The 16,582-nt window shown below is 29.5% G+C and overlaps 1 protein-coding gene across 1 annotated transcript in view; it reads left to right on the top strand.

The window, feature by feature from the left end:
- Positions 1-13,633, top strand: part of LOC111613543 (disks large homolog 1-like) — a gene marked incomplete at its 5' end in the record, with an annotated part of 67,037 nt that extends 53,404 nt beyond the window's left edge. The window contains 6 exons of the mRNA XM_023354893.1: positions 6,657-6,707; positions 6,783-6,884; positions 10,590-10,762; positions 12,187-12,296; positions 12,378-12,469; positions 12,560-13,633. Of these exons, the coding sequence (XP_023210661.1) occupies positions 6,657-6,707; positions 6,783-6,884; positions 10,590-10,762; positions 12,187-12,296; positions 12,378-12,469; positions 12,560-12,666 (635 nt within the window). The remainder of the gene's footprint in view (positions 1-6,656; positions 6,708-6,782; positions 6,885-10,589; positions 10,763-12,186; positions 12,297-12,377; positions 12,470-12,559) is intronic.
- Between the last annotated feature and the right edge of the window lie 2,949 nt (positions 13,634-16,582).

Raw genomic sequence — 16,582 nt, 5'->3', positions numbered from 1 at the left:
TGTACTGTAAATACAGTACATACTTGTAAATGTATATATTTTAATATGATTTTATGTGCTTTAAACGCTTTTCTAGTGATATTACGACTTCAATATTTGTGGCGGACGGATGTAAAGTCGAATAAAATGACTTAAACTTGATTTTTATTTTTCCGTATAATTTTTTGACAAACGACGTATAATCGGGAACGACGTAACTCGAAACGACGTAAGTCGAGGTATACCTGTATATTTAAATGATCCTTAAATTATGACAAACTTAAAATGAAAAAAGCTTTTTTACACTTTATTTAGCAAAAATGTTTTCAATGTTGAACTATTGTAGAATTGACTAATTTTGAGCTGGAAACACAAAGTATCATTAAATCAATTTAGCTACAAATTAAATATTAAATAGTAATTGTTTACTAATCATATGTTAAAATTATGTAATTTAATGTATGAAATAGTATTTAAATTTCTTGTAAATTTCATATAAACAGATATTTTAAATAACATTGTTTAAATTATTCATTATAGTCATAATTAAATGTGGTAAGTTAACTATGATTTTTTTTATATGGTCACAATTATAAATGATGATATTTATGGATTGAAAAATATTATAGAATATATTTGATAAGGATGGAAATAGTTATAAGATCATAAAAAATTTTAAATTATTAAATATGGTAAACTTCAAAAAAATTTTTTAACAGAAAATATCAGTTCAAAGAACAAAAAGTCAATAAAATATTTTTTGTTTAAAGAATAAAATTAAAAAATTTGTTGTTTTTCATTAGTAAATGGCTATATAATTTTGTTTGATTGAAATTCAGTAGATTATAATCTATCTTTTCTTAAGTTTAAAATTTATTATTTAATTTTTTACTTCATTTTGTCTTTTAAGAGAATATAAAATGTAGAAAAATGTGCAGTATTTTTCCTAAGTAATCATTATAAATTAATACAGATTTTATTTTAGGCAGTTTTATTTAAGTAAAAGTGTGCAACAAAATAATAATTTATAGTGTTATTAAATACAGGTAGTCCCCAACTTATGACAGAATTGCATTCCAGTGCTCTTGTACAAGTCAAATATAAAATGTACTGGTGATATGGGGTGGCCTTGGAAACTGTATTCCATTAAGTCTACATAATGTCACATAGTAACTGATTACAATCTACATATTTATGTGTACTCTACATATTATAATACAATAGAACAATGCTGTTTAAGTGTGTTGAACTTCAAAGCAATGTTTAGTATTTTAACTAGTTATGTCATTTTATTAACAAAGCTTAATGGAAATGTGCAGAAAATCAACTACATTCAAAAGAATCAGAAATTTTACTGAGGAAAGAAGCATTGTAGTTTTCATGTGGAATTGATTTTATTTCTTTAATATATTATTCACATTAATATCATAAAACTGAAATTACAGTGGTGACCAATTTTTTTGTTTCAACTCAACTTTCATTAAACAATATTGTATTTCAAGTATAGGTATCATAGAAAAGGTAATTTGTTGCTGAATTTTAAGTTTGAAAAAATTATCATTTATAGAAGTGAAGTTACAAGAATAGTATTGCAGAATTGCAGGAACACAATACGTTCTCAAAATCTTTTTCAGCTGTACATCCTTAGGTAAACCACTTTAACTTAGTTTATTGGGCTTCAGTTTTTCAATACATATTTTTAATTTCAGCTGTAAAAGTAATGTCAATAAATAATAGGTTAATAATAATAATAAGGTTTGTGTGTTCTTCATGATTCACAAAACTTGGCACCATAGTTGAACAAATATCAATTATATTGCTTTTTGAGGTTAGCAAATTTAATCTTTATGTAAACTGTTCTTAACTGAAGATAGCTCAAAATCAGAAGAAAATGTTTTTAAAATAAAAATTAAGTTTGGTAACCTTAAAAAATAGTATGGTTGATATTTGTTGTTGTGTTCTGCTTTAAATAACCAAATGCCTCATAACTGTAGTAACTACAAAAAGATCTTAAATATGCATCAAATTACTTTTACAATGATAAATAATATGTTTCAGGTATTGAGTTGAAACAAAAAAAATTTTTTTCAATTTCCAGGTTACTTGTATAGGACTTTTGGCCACCACTATAGAATGATAATCCTGGACTGAGCAGTTCCACAGATAGTTCTGTTTGTTGCTTTTGGTGTAGTAACTACACAAACAAAATATACAGTTAATAACTGGCAAATTTATTTATGCTTATTATATAGTATGTGTTTACTCTGTGCCATTAAGGTAATTTATTAAATTTCAGTTTCCTTTGCACAGCAAAGATTTTAATAACTAAATTGCCTGTCGAAAAATGTATAATTCCTGCGGATATCATTAGAAAATATTCAAATTTGCATCATTTACTCTTAGGTTTTGAAGAATAGTCTTACTGGTTAGGAACCAGTTCACAGGACAACTGAAAATTTATAAAGTCAATTAACTATTCTAATAGTACTGATATACAGTGGTGCCTCGTATAACATACTTAATCTGTTCCAGGTGCAAGTCCGTTAAGTGAAAAGTCTGTTATACAAAACACATTTTCCCATAGAAATACATGTTAAAACATATAATTTGTTTCGCAGCATAAAATAACCATACTGTACCATAAAAAAATGAAAATGGAGCAGTTACCAATTATGCCGGGTGGTTAGATGTTGTGAGGAAGAAGTGGAGGAACACTTTCTTCACACATTCATACAAATACAGACTTTTTATACATTGCAGCAGATCTCTTTTTATTGTTTTTTAATCGGAGTCAGATTTAGGAGAAGCTACCGGAGTTTGCAGGGTTAACTCCTCTTGTTCCATCCTTTGTTTTTTGCCTGCTGGTTTCTTAAAAAACATGTCCAAGGTGGTCTGTTTCTCTCTCTTCTCCAACACCTGTCGGAAATGATGGGCAAAGGTGTCATTGTAGAGATCATTGATCCTATTGGCCTCAGCTCTGTTTGGATAATGAATGTTGGTAAACTCCTGAACCTCTCCCCATTTGACAAGGAAGTTTTTGTCAACTTTCACTCCTCCTGATGATTTCTTGCATTGTTTCAATTGAAACCACCTTTCTGTTTTTTTAGAAGCCATGATTTGTACAACACTTGAATAAATGTAAATACCCTGTACTGAGGTGATGTACATAATAAACAAGGGAGCAAGCTGAATCCCAATGAGAGCTCTGTACTTCAGATATACTAATAATATATTCTAATAATACTAATACAGGTAACCCCCGTATAACACGGTAGTTACGTTCCAAAATATTGCCGTGTTATGCAAATCCGTGTTATGCGAAACAAAGAACTAATACGAAAAGGAGGTTTAGGTTTCAAAAATTAAAAAACATGCTAGTATATTTTCATAATTAAGATAAATATCTTTATTAAAATTTTTTTAAGTAATACATATTAATATAAATTAAACAATGTTTTCTTCGTCATCACTAAAAACACTATTAATTAACCGAGAGCGTTTTCTTTTTGGCAAGTTATCCTTATCCTCTGAGCATTTTTCTGCATTATCTTCAGATCCATGCTTTACCTTTTGCAAAATGTATGTAATTTTAGATTGCTTGCTTCTAGTTAAAAGGTCTTTATAAATTTCCTTATATGGTGCTAAGCACTTATGAAGAATAAAGCAAGTATGGAATAAGGGAAAAACATTCGGCAACATCAGAAGCAGAAGCGTCGCGATCTGGCAACATTGAAACAAGTTTCGAGATGGACCACGTGTATCGACAGAAGGCGAGAAGAGAAAATTTACAAATTTAAGTACTAATAGTTCACGAAAATTATTATTTTCGTGAACTATTATTACTTAAGTATGTAAAAATTTATTACATTTCCTGTTGTACGAGGGTTTTACCCAATTCTCGAACCATGTCAGAGTGAATCCGTGCTATAAAAGTACCGTGTTATACGGGGGATGATACCAATTCTCGAACCGTGTTAGAGCGAATCCGTGCTATAGAAGTGCCGTGTTATACGGGGGTTACCTGTATATTATAAAAATAGCAGATTGTCATTGGCAACGACAAAAGAGTGAGAACATCATTCGCACTTGTTTGCAGAAAGTTTGTTGTTCGCAGCCAGTCCATTGCTCAAGTCATGTAACAGCCAAACAGAAAGTCCGTTGTTCGCAGTGTCCATTATTCAAGATGTATGTTATACAAGGCATCACTGTATTTATAAAAATAAGCAAACTTAACTATAAGTTTGTTGAATGTTTTATATCCAGTTATACAAAAAAATTATTGGTGTTATACTGCAGTACTACATCTCACTCTATTACCATATGGTGAAGTATAATAGCGTAATATAGATTTTTTTTTATGATAGTACATACTAGTGCTGGCAAAAACTGGAAATTCTTGAAATTGGTTAACTGATTTTTAAATATCAGCTACCAAACCCATTACATATTTGACACATCATTTATAAATGATAGAAATATGGATACTTTCTGTATATGTGGAATATACAAAAAGTTTGGTTATCACTGCTATATACTATCATAGCAAAACTTACATTTGTGTAAAGTATATGATATATAGTTATTAACCTTAGCATATTTTAAATAAGTCTGTTCTTACATCAATTAGGTCTACTGTATTTTACAGCATATAAGATGCAAACTCATTTCAACACAGAACAGAATATTTAGGAAAAATTTATTTTATTGTATTTAAGCCAGGCTGTGCCTTTTGCAGTTGATTACAAATTTTTTACTGTATTCTGATTTTTAAAAAAGTACAATTAGAATGCACACTTTTATTTATCAGGAAAAAAAGAGAGGTTCAAAAGAAGTCATTTACAATTAAAATTTACCATTAAAATATTTTGTGTTAGTCTATTCAAGCATTGGTTAGACTGGTAGCCTACTGAAAGTTTGGGGAATTTATTATGTGAAGTTGTGATTGCCCATAGCACATGAGATGCACAATGATTTTTGAGCCCTTTTGTTCTGGGCAAAAGTTGTGACTTAGATGCTGTAAAATACTGTAAATTCCATTCAAAGATAAAATTTTAAAATAGTCACTTTTTACTGAAATATATATATATATATATATATAATATAATTTACAATATAGTGATGAATAAAGATTTTTAATAGTTAGATTTTTAAACTTCAAAGTACTGAATTGAGTGGTGAGATTTTAAAAACTAATGACATAGTATTATCTATATCTATACTAATATTATAAAGAGGTAATGTTTATAAGTATGTATGTATGTATGTATGTACTGTATGTAAGTTTGTTTGCAGCAGGTAATTTCCAAAACTATTCATCCGATTTCAAAAATTCTTCCACCAATATTTAGAATGGAACCTCAGGGTGGCCATAGGCTGTATATTATTTCGTTAAACATTCATATAAATTAAAATATATAATCTAGGTTAACACTTTTATGTCCAACAGATGGCGCTACGAGTACGACGCCCTAAGTTTGCTTTTGTGTGAGGCATTATGCTTTTCTGTGAAAATGAACTAAAGCAGATCATCTTCTATCTATCTATATAAATAAAAATGTAATGTTCATTTGTTCCTACCGATTCCTTTGAAATTTTGACACAACGCTGCATTCGAATACGCACGTGTTTTTATATAATATACGAGTCGAAATTCCCCCCACTGAAGGGAGATGGTTAGGATTAAAGCTTACCGTAAAGAACTCTGCTTCTATTTATATCATTTTAGATGCGGTTTTTTGCATTTTAATAGGGTACGTCAACAGAATATACACTAAGAAGAAATTTTTCAAAAAATTCCCCCCCCCCACGGGGAAGTGTTATAAATTTATAATAGATACATTTTGAGCCACAACAAGGCGTGGCGGGGTCTGCTAGTTATTACTTAAAAATGTCACTATTGACCTAATTTTAATTATATATCTGTTTACTCTTTCCAACATAACTTTTTTTTACTGTAGCATGCTACTCATAATCAACTAAACAAAATGATTAATTATTAATAATAAAATAATGTTTTAATTGTACTATATAGTTTAATATATTGCTAATTTCTTTTAATGGAACAGAAGAACTATTGGTTATAGTAATATTTAAATTATGATTTTAAAGTGAAAAACAAACATTGAATTAGAAAAAATATCATAATATCTGACAATTGAAAGTTAAATAAGTTGTCTGGCTCCTACATCTATTAAATATCTCCTTAAAGCAAATAACAGCCTTTTTCACGTGCAGTGCATATAAAAACCTAAAAACATGTTTACCCTATCATTTAATTAATTAATTAAGTACACAATAGTGTTAACTAAAAAAAAGATACAAAGTAAAAACAACAAATAAAAACAAATCCCAAGAATATTAACAGCAAGCCAAACACCAGAAATAATAAACATGCATAGAATTTAAAAAGTGTCATATTAGCAAAGCATTCTAAAGCAAAGCACTTTAAAAGATTTTTTTTGTGTGATTGAATTTCTTACCTCTGTTGAATTCAGTTATTTGGTATTCTAAAGTACCTTAAAGAGGTATGCCTGTATTAGCTTTTATTAAATAAATATGCAAGAAGAATTTATGAGTAATGATTATAATCTTATAAAAGTTGAACTAGAAATGTTTCCTCTCTCTCTCTCTCTCTCTCTCTCTCTCTCTCTATTCCTAATGTTTTTATAATATTTCAGGAGGGCCTGATGAACCTGTACTTTCTTATGAAGCAGTAACTCAACAAGAAAGTAAGGAGAAAATATATTTAACAAAAAATGTTAACATATATAAATAACATTTTTAAGCTGTATAATTTTTTACAGTTACATACACTAGGCCTGTCATCATATTAGGCCCTTTAAAAGACAGGATTAACGATGATCTAATGTCAGAATATCCTGACAAATTTGGAAGTTGTGTACCTCGTAAGTATATTCTTTATTTATTTACATGTTTGTATTACCAGTACATATTATTTAAAATCATAGATTAGAACTCAAACAATAAATTAAAAGACAAATGCAAAATATTATTCTCTCTAATTTCTAATGTAAATCATAAAAACCTCTCTCCATTCTGCAAGATGATAGTTTCATTTATAATTAACATTTTGGAATTAAAACATACTGTACAGTTTGTACAGTACCGTACAAACCATGTTTACATTATATTCTAAATTGATTAGAATATAAATGCTTATAAACAATAAAAGTTCTTCCAACTTTTTATTAATCATCTTACAGGGTGATTCACTTGGGACTGAATACTTATTTTATTCAATACCTCATGATTGCATGGTCACATTTGAATAACATGCAATATAAAACATACCTTGGTTGACTTCTTTGTCATGAAATAACTTTTTTGTTTGTTTCACACTCATATTTTCATTTTATATGGAGATATTCTACATAAATGTCTCAAGTAAATCACAATGTAGCAAGCTATTCAATGATGTCATATCAAAAAATATTAATAGATGGTCATTGTGGATTAAACTATTCATATAATAATTAATAAAATTAGCCTGATTTTTTATAATCATTTTTTAAAAATAGATTCAAATTAAAAAATAAACTGAAAATTGTTCAAACTCTAAAGTTTCAATAAGCATAATTTTTTAAATTCAATATGCTTATCTTGCACAGGCTCAGAGTTTATGCGCTAAAGTAGCATATAAAAAGGGTTTGCTATGTCTGCTTTTAAGTCCTTCACAAATGTAGCAAAAAGATATTTTCTAATAATAGTCTGTTTATATATAATGTTCTAATGGCCCTTTTAATAAGACACTTTTACAGTTTTTCACTTTGTACTTTACAGAACAAAATAAAGATGCTTAAGTTTACACTTAAATACAGAAATCCTTGATTTAAATTATCTGCAAATGAGTTATTCTGATTATAAAATATTCCATTCATGGAACTTAAACATTAATATATCTGTAGTCTTTATATTCAGAAAACTCAAATGCTGTTGAAAAATTTTCAGTTGTTATTATATATTGCTCTTACACTATACAGTGGAACCCGGTTAACGAACGTAATCCATTCCAAGAGTCCGTTCGTTAACTGAAGCAATTTTTCCCATAGAAATTAATGCAAATACAATTAATCCATTCTAACCATCAGTATTTTTGTAATTTTATTTGTAAAATGGGTTTTCTTTGATGAAAATATAAGAAAACGTAGTATCTATCATTACAGCAACAAATATGTAAACTTTGTTTAATAAAGTAGCACTGTACATATGTTTGTTTCCTCAGAGCTTAATGCTTGGAAGAGGAATCCCCTCCACAAAAATATCTAAATGTCTAAAGGTTCATCAAACTCAGTACATATGCACACATTCCCAAAATATAAAAGTAAGAAATAAAACTGAAGTTTTTGCAGTAATATATCAGTTCAGTTTCACCAACATCTAATTTTGTTGAGCTTAAAATTCTTTTATTTTTACAAACCTAGCTAATATAGGCTTTCATCAGGTTTAATATTATAAATGTTCCAAAATAGAACATACCATTTTGGGACATTTATAATATTAATGAAACCTGATGATGGCTTATATTAGATAGGTTGAAAATGTTAGTAAAAATAAAGGAATTTTAAGCTCAATAAAATTAGATGTTGGTGAAACTGAAGTGAATTATTTGCTGAGAAAGATGTGGATAGATATGAAGTTATCAGTTTTAGCATTTCCTTTCCTTCTATTACATGTGGATCATCTTTTTCAATCACCCACATATTCTAAAATGTCACAAAATGTAATCATCATGACTTGAACAACTACAAAATCAACTAGGATTAATGTTGGACACAAATGCAGATAAAATGTTTTGACTACAGAGAGAAAAGTTATTACAAAGACTACACACAAATAACTCTGGTATGTTGTCAGGCACACTATAAGCCTTGTTGCATCCATTTTGGTTGACTCATACACCACCTATATTTACTGGCACAAGCAAATATCAAAAATCATTTACAAGCAACATAAAAATATGTGGTCTATAATTTTCTTATCTATGTATTACTTAATAAAGATGAATGGTGTTCTACATTCAGCAGTTATGTTATCATTTTCATTTATTTTTATAATGATAATTATCATAAATTTTTATTATTATTATTTTATTTTCCTGTTACATTTTCATAGAACATATTGTAGGATTTTAAATTTGTTTCATACTTTTAGGTATGAAACAAATTTATTTTATGTTGTTTTATTTTTGGAAAGCCCTGTATACCATTTTAAATTACTGTTATTAGGTTAACTATTACTTGAGAAATCTGTAACATACTGTATATCAATTGATAGAGTAAATGTCCAAGTTTCATCTACCATACAAACATCAAGCATACAAACATCTTTTTACATTCTGCAGTTTATAAAGTTAGAATCATTCATCATTGTGCAGCATGATTTTTGGTGGTTTTTTTTTCTTTTTTAGTTTCACAGACAAATTCAAAGTGATCCACTATGTAAGGCAAACATTCTTGTCACCATTTTTGTTTACGGCACTTCCTAGAGGCAATAGACAAAAAGACATTTGAATGCAGGTGGTCAATGGAACTTGAACAGTTATTCTGTCAATTGATATACATCTTATACTTCTTGGGTACTAATTAACATAATTACAATAATTTAAAATGGGAGCATTCTTTTTGGAAGACACTATATATTTAAAATGTGTTACATACTCTTGTAAGATTTATATATTAATACTGAGTTTTGTTTGTATATAAATANATAAGCATTGCATATTAGATGTAAGTGGAAATGCTATCAAGCGATTACAAGTAGCTGGTCTTTATCCAATAGCTATTTTCATTAAACCTAAATCAGTACAATCCATAATGTAAGTCTTAAAAAATTTTTATTTAAAATTAAGTTAAAATTAATCATAGAAGATGTAAATTTATGAGTGTATTTTTTATAGGGAAATGAACAAACGTATAGATGAAGAACTAGCAAAGAAAACTTATGAGAGAGCATTGAAACTCGAACAAGAATTTGCAGAATATTTCACAGGTAGAAATTGTGATTATGTTTATATATGTATATTCATTTATTTATGCATTTAACCTTACATATCTTTAATTTAAAATATTTTTGATATAGCTATCATACAAGGAGACACACCAGAAGAGATCTATGCAAAGGTTAAGGAAGTGATTTGTGAACAGGCTAGTTCTACTATTTGGATTCCTGCGAAAGAAAAGCTGTGAAAAATTAATGAGCAAAATGTTCAAAATAAACAAAGAAAAACACGACTCCACCATCCTCCTCCTGTGCTGAGTAAAATACTCTCCCCAGACTGGTCATCACCTAACAATCGTTGTTTTGTCCTCGCTTTGGAGGGTGGTCAGTGTGTCGTGAATCAAATTCAGCCAAAAACTTCGGATCTTGTGCAAAGTATTAAAAAGGTAATTACATGGGATATAATAATATACTACAATGATAATGGATTTTTTCATACTTTTTGGTTATCCAACTTTTCAATTATCCGACCAACCCCAGTCCCCAGTTGGGTCGGATAATCGAGGCTCTACTGTAATGATAAAATTCTTTGGAAAAAGCAATAATTTACAGAAGTCCAATTGATATTTATCATGTCTTTTCTTTTGTTTCAGATACCACTCGCCTTAAGAGAGATTATGAAGTAGATGGTAGAGACTATCACTATGTTGCCTCTAGAGAACAGATGGAAAAGGATATTCAGAATCACCTGTTTATTGAAGCTGGGCAGTATAATGACAATCTATATGGCACAAGTGTTTCTTCTGTAAAGGCAGTAGCGGAAAAAGTAAGTTTTTAATATATATTATTTGATAGTTGATAATTATATTCCAAAATAATGCTTGTATCATAAAACAGTTTCGTATGACTTAATGTTAGGCAGTTTTTAAATTATCTCAAATAATCAAAATATAGTAGAACTTCAGTAATGTAGACTATTTGGGGAAGATAATAAATAATATGAACTTTAATAACTATATAGTACAAGGTTTTCAACCCTTTGTATGGGGAATAAAATAGCAAAATTACAAAATATACAGATTATTAGATCTATACAATATTCAATATAGAACAATCAAAAACCAGTAACCAAACTATGATGAGCTGGTGCCATAATAATAGAAATAAACATTTACATTACAAAAATCAAAAAATAAATTCTGTATTTTCCTAGGTATGTGTAAATTTTAAGTATTATACAAGTAAGGTTAGCCACAGGTCGTCACAACTGGTCAACATCAGATTAAACCCCAAAGAGAACTGAATTCAGCATATTACTATAAAGTTCAGATTAGAATTGACAAATTCATTATTTTAAAAAAATATACAATGCAAAATAATAGTAAAACCATGCTAATTCAGACTATTTTTATTTTTAAAAAATTTGAGTTTTAATGAATGTTGTTATAATAGTATATTTTAAAAACACTGAATGAAATATTACATTGGAATTGTATTTAAATTTATTATTAAAAATATTTAATTATTCTCTCAAAGCTTCTCTACTCCTTTAATCTTGACATATATTATTTAAGATCTTTTAATTTAAATTATAATAATAATTATACCAATTAAAACTTTTAATTTCTATAAGTTCAAAATTCAAAATGTCTGTAGGATTTTATTACACTGTATAAAATCATTTTTTGTCATTCATAATTCTTAAACTTCAAGTTAAATTTTAATAGTAATTTTAATTTTGTTTCATTAAGTAATCTCTATGAAAATTTACTTCAAAAAAATAAAATTATCCACAATATAATTCTAAAACAATTTTTAGGAATTATTTCAGTGGAAAAACATTAACGTGTTTATAAAAAGATGATTATAGCATTATAAAGTAATTTTTTTTTAACTTAAGTGACGAAAGAATTTAGAATGCTAAACCAAGAGTATGGCATATAATAATTGAACAATACTGTTTTAAAATTCTAATTCTATTTTACTTTTTATCACTAGTGAAATTTAACATCAATCTGGACAGAAAAATTGAAAATCAATCGAACTGTTAAAACATACTTTATAAATTATTATTATTATTACTTTCAAAGACTTAAAAAAAAAAAAAAAAAAGTTAAGTCATCTCTCTTCTCCTTGTAAATGAAGTACTTTTATCAAATGTAATGCTCTGTATTTGGGGAATTAATGAATTTAAAGGGTAAAATTTTAAATATTTTCAAATAATACTTATATTTACAATTATTTTTTCAGAATAAGCATTGCATATTAGATGTAAGTGGAAATGCTATCAAGCGATTACAAGTAGCTGGTCTTTATCCAATAGCTATTTTCATTAAACCTAAATCAGTACAATCCATAATGTAAGTCTTAAAAAATTTTTATTTAAAATTAAGTTAAAATTAATCATAGAAGATGTAAATTTATGAGTGTATTTTTTATAGGGAAATGAACAAACGTATAGATGAAGAACTAGCAAAGAAAACTTATGAGAGAGCATTGAAACTCGAACAAGAATTTGCAGAATATTTCACAGGTAGAAATTGTGATTATGTTTATATATGTATATTCATTTATTTATGCATTTAACCTTACATATCTTTAATTTAAAATATTTTTGATATAGCTATCATACAAGGAGACACACCAGAAGAGATCTATGCAAAGGTTAAGGAAGTGATTTGTGAACAGGCTAGTTCTACTATTTGGATTCCTGCGAAAGAAAAGCTGTGAAAAATTAATGAGCAAAATGTTCAAAATAAACAAAGAAAAACACGACTCCACCATCCTCCTCCTGTGCTGAGTAAAATACTCTCCCCAGACTGGTCATCACCTAACAATCGTTGTTTTGTCCTCGCTTTGGAGGGTGGTCAGTGTGTCGTGAATCAAATTCAGCCAAAAACTTCGGATCTTGTGCAAAGTATTAAAAAGGACAAATGTGGTTCTTCCAAACCATTGAAATTTGTGACTTAAGGGAAGCAAGAACTATGGCACCGTGGTAATGTGATATTTCCTAATTTGAAATGGGAACTTGCCATTCAAATTGTCTCTTATCTACATGCTGACTTAGCTAGGTGATAATTCCGTTTGCTTTGAAAAGTCTGACACAATAAACATTTTCTCCCAAGCAAGACTCGCATCCTTTGATTGTTCTTGCTCCCAGATACAATTTACCTTGCTATCTTCGAAACTAGTGTGCGCAGTCTGTAATACCTATTCAACATTTGTTTTATGCAGATTTGATGAGACTACCGTCACCGGGAAACAGTATATCATTTCCGGGTGAGACATTTACAATGCAGTTTTGTCATAGTACATGGCCGTTAGACCGTGTAAATCTGCGATTTTTCACGAATAACTACGAATGTTGCAGCTGTTGGAATCCCTTATTGCAACTGTATTGACGTGATGGTTTTGAAAAACCGATTGACTTTCAGAATTTTACATTCGATTCATTTTTAAACTTCCCCCATTTCATTTAATGGTTGGGAATTTTACATTGTTTGGAAAGGTGTAGGACTGCCACGAAAATCATCTTACTTTACAGACTTCTTAACCAAACAAGTGTTTGTGGGGAATGTGATTTGTTTTTGTTGATGTTAAATATTTCCTTTGTCATTTATGGAGAGCGTATGAGTGTTAAGTTGTCTTTTTATGTGTATGACAGCAGGCTGTCACTAGCTGCTCTCTAACAATCAATGAGAATGCCAGCTCAATTTAGAATCTTTTTTGAAATATCATATATCTAAACAAATAGAGGATGTAATTATCATATTGTTGGAAAACCCTCGGGTTTTATGGCATGCTCATGGTATGTTATTGTCTGTCCCCTCCCCTAATAAGATCTGATCAGAAGAATGGGCTAGGTGGATGGGTGTTTTCCAATACTGTTCAAGAAAAAGTTGTATTTATCAGAGTTATGTAATAAAGTACGACGGCAATACACATCAATGTCTTTAATAAATAAATATAACTATTTACATCGATTTGCTAGCCAATGATTACTATCAAATAGTTATTTCCGGTAAAGAAAATACGGTAAAATAACTTCTTAATATTTAATTAATTGAGTCAAGTTAAAATTTTATATATTTCACATTTTCTTTATCAAAGAGTTAAAATGAAGGAAACAACTAAAAACATCTCTAGAATACCTAGTCTTGCATATGATTACGATTAAAATGGAACTATGTAGTATGTTATTCAGCTCAATAAATACAGTATTAAATTTTAATAAAAAAAAATACTTAGTTCAGAAAACTTAATAGCAGCAGAAATGGTCTATTTTATTAAAAAAAATTAAATATATTTATGACAAACAAAATGAAAAGAAATGAATTAAAACTACATAGAAACAATAAGTTATTAGATATAACGATTTTCTTTTCTATATATATGTTACCGCTAAAGCTCTAAAGTCGTTAATGTGTACATTACCTAGCTAATCTGCAGATTAACTAGGGTGATCCGTTAAAGTTGTGAAAACTGTTCCATTTCTCAAATTACCTAGATAATGTGCAGAGTATCTAGATAATCCGCACATTTCCTACTAGGCACTCGGTAAAGTGAAAATAAGATCTTTGCCACAAATAAATTACCACAAATAGGTGTGCTTGTCGCAAAAACCAATTTCTATGAAATTCAGTGTCACCAATCTTTAGACTGTACTAATAAGTAAGCACAATTGGATAATGTTACTTATGGTGAGTAAAATGGTCTCGTCTCTGATTCCAGCAAAGAGAAGAAAGGAAACAGAGGGGACGCACGTTCAAACCTAACCTAACCTATTCTAATAATTTGGTTGGTAATAATTATGGTAATTTATTAGAATAGGTTAGGTTAGGTTAGAACGTGCGTCCCCACTGTTTCCTTTCTTCTGTTTGCTGGAATCAGAGACGAGCCGCCATTTTACTCACCATAGGTAACATTAACTGCACAATTATATCATGCGATCACCAGAAAAAGTATGATAACTTTATTATTTTTCGTCTCCGGTCCAAAAGTAGGGTATCGTTGAAGTCGTCTCGGTCCCCTCAGTTCAGATAGATACTCAAAGTCCCGAAATTCCATAGGTGGTTATCTATATAATAATTTCCCTAATTGTATTAATATTTTAAATCGTTTGATTTTTTGTATGTTTTTTAATTGGTTGATGATTGATTCTATCAACTAATTTGTCGATTGTTTGATTGTATTAACTTGATTCTTTAGATATCGAAAATTAAATAAAGAACATTATGTTAATTTAAGCGTACAGAAACGTTGCTGTTGTTTCAGCAAAGATCTTATTTTCACTTTACCGAGTGCCTAGTAGGTAATTTGCAGATTACCTAGATAATCTGCACATTACCTAGGTAATTTGAGAAATAGAACAATTTTAGCAACTTTAAGGGATCACCCTAGTTAATCTGCAGATTAGCTAGGTAATGTACACATTAACGACTTTCGAGCTTTAGCGGTAATAGCTACACTGACACGGAATTTTTCATTACTTATTCTGTGACGAAACTGAATTTTAATCTTTTAAATTGAGATACCAAAATAAGGGGACGGCGAAATTTTCCTTTGCCCCGGGCGGCTGACACCCACGCTACGCCACTGTGCTTTGGGGAAAACGCATAGACTACTATTTAAGCAAAGAATGAATCGTCCAACAGTTACTGGCGAATTGATCTATGCAGATGTGAATGGACCAATGTCCACCAAATCTTTAGGAAGAGCACGTTACTACGTATGTTTCAAGGATGACTTCAGCAAGTTTCGACGAATTTTCTTTTTGAAACAGAAAAGTGAAGTATGTGATGTGCTTGAGCAATTTTTAATTAAGTGAAGCTAGAACAAGTGGATCTGTCAAACAATTTAGATGTGATGGAAGTACGGAGTTTGTCAACAAAAGAGTTGCTGAATTGCTCGCAAACAGAGGATAGAACAATGAATTCCTCCACCTTATACACCTGAGCAAAATGGTGCAGCTGAACGCGAAAATCGTACCATTGTGGAAATAGCACGTTCTATGTTGAATCCAAGCATATTACCGAAAGGATTGTGGGCAGAAGCATGCAACACTGCCATATATCTTGAATTTTACTGGAAAATTATCAGTTCAGAACAAAGCTCCTTATAAATTATGGTATGGTAGACCAGTAGGAAGACTTGATCATCTGAGAATCTTCTGCACTGGATGTTACGTACAGTACGTGTAAACAAGAATTTTCGATCGAAGTTTGATAATAAAGCTAATTTCGGACAGTTGGTTGGGTATGTTAATGATAAGGATGGATTTTGAGTCTGGATTCCTTGTCAAAGGAAAGTGATTATGAGTCACAATGTGAAATTCAAACCGGAAGTCGTCTGCAATCAGCACAGTGATACTGTGGAATTTGACTTTCATCGAGAGCAACAGCTGACATTGGGTCGGTGCCAGTAGCGTGCGGTCATTAGAAGCGGTGGATGCGCCGTTCCCTTGTATTTTCTAAAAAGTAAATACATATTAATTTTATATGAAAATATAATTAAAATTAATATATTAATTAATTAATATAATAATTAATTTAAAAATATCGCACAATATTTAATAAAATATTGTGCGATATAACTGCATTATGTAGCTTATTACAAAATTCTATACTACACGTGAAAAAAAAAATAA

This window comes from Centruroides sculpturatus, unplaced genomic scaffold (assembly GCF_000671375.1).
Source record: "Centruroides sculpturatus isolate CEXI.00-Female unplaced genomic scaffold, Cexi_2.0 scaffold1594, whole genome shotgun sequence".
Classification (NCBI taxonomy): domain Eukaryota; kingdom Metazoa; phylum Arthropoda; class Arachnida; order Scorpiones; family Buthidae; genus Centruroides; species Centruroides sculpturatus.
Note: the sequence above shows the minus strand (reverse complement) of the source record. Positions and strands in the feature narration are given on the sequence as shown.